Source organism: Phlebotomus papatasi, chromosome 3, assembly GCF_024763615.1.
Source record: "Phlebotomus papatasi isolate M1 chromosome 3, Ppap_2.1, whole genome shotgun sequence".
Lineage (NCBI taxonomy): Eukaryota > Metazoa > Arthropoda > Insecta > Diptera > Psychodidae > Phlebotomus > Phlebotomus papatasi.
Window position 1 is genome coordinate 42,106,247 of NC_077224.1, and position 9,781 is coordinate 42,116,027.

Below are 9,781 nucleotides of genomic sequence, written 5' to 3' on the forward strand. Positions count from 1 at the left end.
CTGTGTATTTTTTGCCTCTATGAACGATAGGGACAAAAATAGCCCAAAAATTTAAGTAATTTTTTTGACAATACCAACGAATATTAATTTTCACTCTAATAAAAAATATTACGTACGAGTATTGTGGTTTTTATTTTCAAAAGGGTTTTGCTTAAAAAAAATTGGAAGTATAAAAAATAAATAAAATCAAATGAATTTAGGATTTTAAAAAATCGTCATTTTTTAACTTAAATATTCACTACATAGCAAAATGGCTGGAGACTTGCAAAAAATATTCTAGATTCCTTCAACCTTCTAATTCGCAAGCATGTTTAAACATTTGAAAAAAATAACTTTAGGTAGTTATGAAAAATTTTTTTCTTTATGGGACACGGGTGCTCCAATCGTCCTTAAAGGGTTAAGGGGTTACGTGGGTCACGTAAACTTTCAAAAAAAAAAAAAAGAAAAAAAAAATAATTCGAGTTCTTAAGCGTATAAAGATACTACATTTAATCTTTATTTCCTTAAATTTTATTTCAACATTTTAAAAATTCATCCGTTAGGACATGGTTTTTGGAGAGAGTTTTTGAAAAATTACATAATTTTCGATGGACAAGATTTCTCAGGGTATTCATCTGACGTCAAAAAATTAAATATTTCCTGTTAGATGAAGTATTAAGCTCGTACTTGAATGATAGAAGACTTCTTCATTTTGATTATAACTTATTTTACAAGCCAAAACAATGTACTTAAATACAGCCCCGACGATGTACTTAAAAATTGTACTGGGACATGAATCCATTAATAAATAATAAATAAATAATAATAATAATAAAACTTGGTGTAAAATACGCCGAAAATTGTATTTTCTGATAATTATACATACTCCTTTAAATATATTTCTTATAATTCTGCCAAAAGTCCAAAACTCATCAGCTAAAAGAAAATATTTAGGTTTTTTACCGTTAGATGAATATGTGAAAAATCTTGTCCACCGAAAAGCATGGTTTTCTAGAAAGGCTTTCGAAAATTCATTATGTTGAAAATAATTTTAGAGAAAATATGGTGTTTTCCAGTATTTTTGATCCACGTAACCCCTTAAAGAGTTCGTTTTAGTTTTAAATTGTGTTTTATTCAATTTTAATTTTACTGCTCGAACTCCACGAGATATAATCCCTCAATTTTTCCATCTTATACCCCCCGAAGACCACTTTTGTCAACAAATCTTCATGTTTCAGACGATTTTTGAGAAATGTCTTCACACTGTTTCTCCGTCTGACCGTCCGGCTGTCGTCAGCTCTAGAGGCCAAACGGTAAGAGATAGCAACTTAGGACTTTCGGGGGACCCCCCATAAGTCGACCCAAGAACCGTTAACATGCACCTCATTTTTCCCCACCCATCCCCTTTCCCTCCAAAACCATGTTTTTTGGGATTGCTCGAAAACCAGGCGTACATTTCGTCCTTAGACAAAAATACCGGTGAATCATTCCTAATAACGGTTCTTCAAGGTCAAACATTAAAAAGACAATAGAGAGCGCCTTTATCAAGCGAATAGGGTCATGCTTGGGCTCGTTGGAAAGGTCTTGGAATTTCCTATAAAATTGAACCGGTTCCAATCGGTTTTGAATCGGTAATGATTCGGTTCATAACCGCTAAATAATTTTTATACGAAATTCAATTAAATTACTCCTGAGGTGTATTTTGGAAAATATTTTGAGTAATTTATAAGTCATTTCAAATCGGTTATGAACCGGTAAGTAACCGGTTGTTTACCAATAAGTAATTTTTGTTCGAATATAATTTTTTTTACTCTTCAAACTATTTTGTGAAATATATTGAATGAATCGATTCAAATCGGTGGAGTACCAATAAACGGTAAATGATGCGAAAACACTTTTGAGGTATTGCATCTACACACTACAGTGCGTCTACACACTAGTAGAAATTTTTTTAAAAAATGCCTTTTTAAAAAATTCTGGCGTTTCTGCTTACAAAGGATAGGGGAAATTTTCTTTAAAAAGCCATTTTTTAAAAAAATTTCTACTGTGTAGACGCCATGAGTTTGAGCATTTCGCAAAGCCTGGGACGCTTTGCCACCCCTTTTTTTTAAGCAAATTCATTTTTTTTCTGCTCATGAGTTTACGATTTTGAGCACAGAGCAAAGTGTTTTCCATTGCTGCACTTTTTTGAAACGAAAAAGTATCATTATTTTTTTTGTATTCAAAGGCATGGGATTGAATTTTGTGATTTAATTTGAATATAATTTGGTGAATGCTAAAAGTAAAAAAAACGAAATGCAATTTATTTATTTTTTCGTTTCATTTGTCGCATTAGCTCGATTACCCAAAATATAAATTAACCTAACTAACAATACTCAATTCTTAATTAATTTTCAATGCTTCTCTGTCAATGACTGCGACAATCACTATCTACAATATTAATAAACATTTTTTTGTAAACGCTATTTAATTGGTTTTGAATTGGAAAATTTCATTATGGTGATTTCTGGATTGAAAGAGGCATGGATATTTTTTCATGTGTTTTTACCGGCTGTTTAAAATTTCGTGGAAATCTGTCTTAAAATTCTATTTGATTTACCGCTTAGCGTATCTTATATGACACATTTCTTTTTTGTTTTTTTGTCTTGTTGGTTTTCTTGAGAAATTTCACAATGACCATAATAGCAAAATTCTCTTTATCTTACATTCATTCGATGCCGTATTATCAGACACCTTAAAAGAAACATTTCATGCTCTTGTATATGATAAGATCAGAAATTTTTGTGCAGAAAACACTTCAATGGAGGTATTTTTTAATGTTATTTTTCCTTTACGTTTGTAGTGGGTGGGTGTTTGTGCGTGTAAGATGGAAAACATTCACAGAACCAAAAGAGTTGCAAGTGTGAGAAAGAGAAGAATCGATCTTAGTGTAGAACTCAATTTTAATTAACGTAAAATGAAGACAGGTGTAAATTGATATAGTGCTAGACAATGCTTTGGGCCTGAGCGTGTGAAATAGTCACGATTTGAAATTGAGTTTATATCGAGGTGATTCGTGTGTGAAAGAGTATTGAATTTATTGAGAGTTTTGGGGCAATCTTTGGAGATTCTATTGTTGGATTTAAAACGGAAAATTGTCTCATATGTGAGTCTATGGGGATGTATTGAGATAGAGAGATACCTTTCGAATGTGGTGATACTTTTTTTTTATTCTCTTAAACGATAAAAGAAGAAGTATTGAAGCTGATAAGAAAGCGACAGAGTCACTTGCAACTTAGGTGGAAAATACAAAAGACATTCACTTTCCCGCATCAATTGTAAAAAGTTGTGTATTTTCTTACTCTCCAGCGGTAACTTTTCACTTGGTGTTTCTTGTGCACCATTCACCAAAAGAAAAGCCACTCAGTGAAAATCATTTGATATTAGAGACATTCCTAGGATTTTCTATAGTTTTTTTTTATTTATTTCTCAGTGAAAAATGCCATGTTTCTTTCGGTTTAACAGTTCCAAAGGATATGATCTACCCCAGGTGAATTCCCAGGTGAGTCCGAATGAATAAGAAAGATAAATACGAAGAAGAATACCATCTAATGTCAAAGGAATTTAGTGCTATGAAGTGGAAACGAAAAATTATCAATTTATCTCAATAGAAGTTGTAATCGTTGTCAATAGGGTCTTATCAATAGAACAGTGCCCAATGAAAGGTAGATTACCTTTGATAACATTTTAATGAATAATAAAAATTCAATTTAATATATTGACTTTTCTAATCAATGTTCACATTCCATGTCAATTTACCTTGTAGCTATTTTTTTCAATCACGCCCACTCAATACTTGGAAAAAAGTTCTTCAGAGCCTTATGTACCATAGCATTTTTTTTCAAACTTATTTTCTTTTCAATTAGCAGCAAAATGGAAAACGTGACAGACCAATTGAAAGAATTAAGTCCTTTCAACCTCCACAAAATGCAATTTCTACACTGGAACAGGTGAGTGTTACTTGACAAGTGATTTATTGAATTCATTCTGATCTTGAAAAGAAAAAAAAACATCATTTAATACCTGTTAATACGTAAGATAAAAAAGAGTTTTGTTTTCATCCACATTCTATTTTACACTTTATTGAACTGTGCCATGTAATTAATGTGATTTATGTTGCAACTGTATCAAAATTCTATTTCTAAGAAACGATTTTGCTTCACTAAAACATGTATTTTCTTAAGAAAAAGAAAATAAGATTAAAACTCAAAGTAGGGGAAAGCACGCTACCTTTGGACGCGATTCAAGTTTCGAACGAGTCATTCACTTCACTCATTATAGTAATTATATTTCAATAGCTAGTCCAATACCTCAAATTTCCTGAAAAAGTGCCATGAGTTAAATCCACTAATATCATAGAGGTAAATTTAGTTTACGATCTTAGATATTTAACATATTCATTTAAGGACGTAATTTGTTAAGAGTTAATGATTAAAATGAAAAGTTAGAAGCAAAATTTGATTAAATTCAAAGCACTATAGGGGAAAGTGCCCATGCTTGATACCATTGGAAGCTTCGTAATGACTAAATTTTTCCTATGTTTCTCAATAAATGTGACTCAGCAATATATTTTGAAAACTGGACACTTTCCCATAGTTTTTAAAATATTGTTTCAATGAGTCACATATATATTGTGAAACATAGAAAATTTAGTCATTACGAAGCTTCCCATGGTATCAAGCATGGGCACTTTCCCCTATATGTTTGTCTTTTTTTTAAGTACTAAAATATGCTTATATTTTGATAAATCTTTTTGGATCTTTTTCTGGATTATACTAGAAATTTTTATAAAGCTTATTTATTTAGCATTCTGTATTATTATATATAATTATATATATAATATTATATATAATTATATGTATTATATGTATTTCCAATTATATTTTATTTCGCACATCCTTGTTCTCATTATTAAAAGTTTTTGCTGTAACGTTGGAAAAGCAATCTGGGGAGAGCGTAGGTAAAGTTATCCGATTATGAGTAATATCTTTTTTTAATATTTCCTTTTTTAAAGGAGATGGCAAAGCGTCCCAGCTTTGCAGAGTGCTCGAACTAATGGGAAAAAGTTCTCCGTGTATCTTGTATCTTTTCACATGGGGTTTTGGTGCATACAAGTTAACTACTGCTTAATTGATCCATAAATTTAAAAAAAAAACAGTCCAAAATAAAAAATTGCCTAAGAAAAGCATATTTTAGAATATTTTAACATAGAAGATATATCAATTGTGGGTGCTTTACCGATCAATAATCGATTAAGTCCGATACAACCGGATTGCAAATTTCAAGGCCGTTCCAAAAAAAAACTAATTTAAGCAACTCTGTTGAGAAATAGAATCTTCAAAGTCGTTTAACGTTTACCTTCGAAAATTCAATATAGAAATGTTTTTCAGATATACAGTGGGTGTCAATAGTTTGCTGTCTAATGTATGTTTGAGAAATTAAATGAAAAAAATCATAGAAAAAATTACTTTTTCAAATTTTTCTTTTTGTAGATTACTATCAGAGATACTGACAATGCGGTTATCGACTCTCTGAGTCGAAACCCTGGATCTACCAGTAGCGTTTTTCAGATGTATTCGTACTCATCACTAAATTATTTGACCATTTTATGTATAACCTTTCGTGAGTTTCCATAAAATTTGGCGACTGACGACGCAGATTCATTCTAACAGTAATATCTGGACAATTTCCCACCTTTGAACTTTTTGTAATTTGCCATTTTTAACCTAAATTATAAATTTATCAAAAAACAGATTATTTCTTATTATTTCTCATCATTTTTATATACATATATTTACCATTGACAACTTTAAAAATGTATAACCCATTATTTGCCTCTCAAATGACATAAATTCAAAATGTAACTGGTTTACATTAAGTTGGTTACATGTTTTGACCATTTTGAATTAGTTTTTTAAAATAGGCAACAAACTTTTGATTTTTCGAAAATGATCAAATTTTGGAAAACAATTATTTTTTTTTTGGATATTAAATAAAATTATTTATTTATCTTTTTGAAAATTATAAATAATATCTACGGATTGCAGGGAACTCATCTGCAAAAAGAAAAATTTGAAAAAGTAATTGTTTCTATGATTTTTTTCACTTGATTTCTCAAACATGCATTAGGCAACAAACTATTGACACCCACTGTAGGTGTCTAAGGATGAAATATTTGTCTTGACCATCTCCAAAACATATTCGAAAATGAAAAAAAAACTAAAACCGTTTTCGAAAAAAATGTATAATAGTTTGGGCTCCAGCACTCAGAAAAGAGCTTATTTGAGGCAAGGTTTAAAATCAACTATAAACAGGGTTAGTCACGGTTTAATTTTAAAAAGGTTTTAAACTGTAAACATGAGTTAACCCTGTTTCAGCAATTTTAACTCCTTTTTTTAGTAAAGGATTTCACTATTAACCTTAACACATCGGTTTAAATCTTGCGCAAGGTTTGAATGGTTTTAAATTTCTACCATGGCGAGATTCTTAATACATTTAAGGGTTTCTCGTGTAAACTTGTCAAGTGGAATCAGTAAGAGAAAAATGGTGTTTAGTGTTCAGTGTGCCTCAAAGAATGGAGGCATTCGCGTTGACATTTTTGGGATTGGGGCTCAATATGAGCCCCCACAGTGACCACCCAGGGACATATCAGCGACAAGAAGAGTAAATTGTGAAAAGTTCTGTGGTAAGTGGTGCTTAATTTTCTTTTCAAGTTTGTAACCAAACGTGCGCGTCAAGAATCAAAGTGCGGAGTTTTCTCTCTTTTTCATGAGATTTTCACCGAATTTAGGGTCAATTTTACCGTAAATGTGTAAATAAATGGTGAGCAATATATTTTCTAAAAAAATCTCGGTGAAATTCTTGAAGATTTTAGTGGAAAAAGCGTGAAAATTCTGTTCACTGAGGATTGTCCGCACGCCTAAATTTTAAACCCTGTCAAGATTAGGATTTTACCCCTGTTTTAACCTTGAGTTAACCGTGTTTTAATCTCTCAAGGGTTGATTTTCATCCTTGCCACGGTTAGTATTGGTGCAATGTGTGCGCGTCTAAAGCCATTTTGCGGCGTTTCCTCAAGTTTTCACAGAATTTATCCCAATTTTCCACCATCAATGCCTAAATAAACAGTGAGAAATTAATTTTCATAAAAAATATCGGTGAAATTCTTGAAGGTGTTAGTGGAAAAAGCGTGAAAATGCTGTTCACTGAGGATTTTCCGTACGCCTAAATTTTAAACCGTGTCAAGATTAGGATTTTACCCCTGTTTTAACCTTGAGTTAACCTTAAGTGTTTTAATCTCTCAAGGGTTGATTTTCATCCTTGCCACGGTTAGTATTGGTGCAAAGTGTGCGCATCCAAAGTTAAAGTGCGGCGTTTTCTGTATTTTTAACGGGATTTTCACGAATTTTTAAAAATTATTATTTTCTTATTTTTATCTTTATTTTCTAAAAAAAATCGATAAAATTTCTCGTGATTTTAGTGAAAAAACTGTAAAATGCTGTTCACCACAAAATATTCTAAAGATTTTTGAATTTTAAACTGTGTCAAGATTACGTTTTAACTTCTTTTTTTTTAATTTCGAGTTAACCGTTTTATAGGTTTTCTATTTTCCACGGGATTTAGCCTCATTTATTGCTAATGAATAAACAACTATCTATCTATCTATCTATCTATCTATCTATCTATCTATCTATCTATCTACATGTCTAAACGGTTAAGATAAATTTTGTAATTTTAGTTTATGTTACCATTTTTTCTTATATGTCGGAACTCCAGATTTGCAGAAGTTCGAACGAGAGGATCATACTGAAACATGGAAATTCTACCTAAAATTTCAAGAGGAGAGAGCAGAAGCACGTCAGGGAGCAGTGGAAAGTGCAAAATAAAATAATTGCCACCGTCCTGCTTACACATCCTTTGAAGTGGTGCAGGCTGAAGCAGGATTGATTAATTTCAGGAATTACGTAGGTTTCAGAAACCAAAAAATATGCCCTCTTTAATTTTTTTTAAATATAATAAAGAATATTTCTTCAAATCCAACTCTGAAACATAAAAGTACAACATTAGAACAATATTTTCTAAAATTTTCATTTACAAATTTTAAGAGGCTGATCTTTTAAAATGATTTTCGGAGACATAACTCACATAATTTTTCTCTGAAGTCAGAAAACTAAATATTTGCTGTTAGCAGTTGAGTAAAACTTATATTTCAACGAAAGTTTAAAAACATGAAATTTGTACTCAATAGCATTTTTCACAAGAAAAAAATGGCGTATTTTACACTACATTTCGCCGTGCAAAATAAGGTATGATCAAGGAAAAAAAAAACAAATCCTTGTTTAAGTTTTAAACAATCAACTCTAGATTGGCTTTAAATAAATTTGTAAAGGCTCTATCCTAAAGTTTCTCACTGGCTTGAAGCTTTGAGATGAGAAAATATTCTTCACATGTTGTACTATGTTATCAAAGAATATGTATATATATTTTTTTAAGTTGCAATACGCATGTGGCGTATACACACCAGTAGAATTTTTTTTTTAAATGCCTTTTTAAAGCAAATTTCCCATATCCTTGTAGGTAGAAACGTCAGAATTTTTTAAAAAAGGCATTCTTAAAAAAAAATTTCTACTAGTGTGTAGACGCCGCTGTTAAGGTAATCTAGATATATTTATTTATTTTTCATTGAGATAAGATTAAATATTGAAAAAGAATATAGGTAAACAAATACTGTCAATTTTTCTTGATGGATTTTCCTAAGTTTTGCTTAATTATTTTGAAAAAAAAATACTTTTCTCATGCTGTTGTAAAATTTACTCCCTAGTTTTTGCCACTATTGTTTAAAAAAGCTTTAAATAACAAATATTTTTACGATAAATAATAATATAATAAAGTTTAAAGTAATGAAATAACTAGGAGTTATAAATTCTTATATTTGTGTTAAATTGTAATTATTTAATAGTAAAATAAGAAATTATAATGATATATTGTTAGAGAAATAAGTACCATTTTATTGTAATAAATTTTAAATGTTTACTTAACCTAATTATAATTTTTTATACTTCTACACTGATGTATGTATATGAGAAATTCAAATCTCACTTAAGTAAACTTCTTGGAGATCATTTTTCAATCTTTGTTAGAATTTAAGTCAAATTTACATGTAAAACAATTAAATAAGGCTTAGAAATTCCTTTTATAATATTTTTCTTCACTGAGAAAATAAGAAAATAACGACTAAAGTATAAACTTTTTATTATAGCCGTTACTTTTTATTTCCTTAGTGATGCAAAATATTATAATAAGAATTTCTAGTTTTATTTAATTATTTTCCAAGTAAATTTGATTTTAATCTTAACAAGGGTTGAAAATAGTCATCCAGGGGTTGAAAGAGGCGAGATTTGAATAAACTCATGACAAGGGTTGTTTTTCCGCTTGCCAGGGGTTGATGGAAACAAGGGTTGAGTGTAACCCGTGTTACGCGTTAAGCCATATTCCTTCCAGGGTTTGACGAAACAGGGTTTAAGGTATAAACATGCCGAGGATTGGTCTTCATTCTTGCCAAGGTTTACTGAGAAAAAGGTTTTAAAATATACCCCTGACAAGGATTATGGTTTACTCTTGCCAGGGTTTGACGAAAACAGGGTTTAAAATATAATCGTGTCGAGGATTGGTTTTCATTCCTGCCAAGTGTAGTCGAGATTTTCCACCCAATAGCGAAATAGAGCCCGGCTGGTGGATTCCCTTCCCTGTTCGCGGGAAATTCATA

The 9,781-nt window shown here is 30.8% G+C and overlaps 1 protein-coding gene across 3 annotated transcripts in view; it reads left to right on the forward strand.

Annotated features, from left to right (window-relative positions):
• Positions 1 to 2,927: 2,927 nt before the first annotated feature.
• LOC129805698 (cGMP-dependent protein kinase 1) overlaps positions 2,928 to 9,781 on the forward strand; it is a 16,395-nt gene continuing 9,541 nt past the window's right edge. Inside the window, exons 1-3 of one of the 3 annotated variants that reach the window (XM_055853783.1) lie at positions 2,928 to 3,124; positions 3,452 to 3,520; positions 3,888 to 3,968. In XM_055853783.1, coding sequence (XP_055709758.1) covers positions 3,458 to 3,520; positions 3,888 to 3,968 — 144 coding nt within the window. In that variant the 5' untranslated portion in view covers positions 2,928 to 3,124; positions 3,452 to 3,457. Of the gene's footprint in view, positions 3,521 to 3,884; positions 3,969 to 9,781 lie in introns of all 3 variants that reach the window. The other 2 variants (XM_055853781.1, XM_055853782.1) reach the window with 2 other exon arrangements.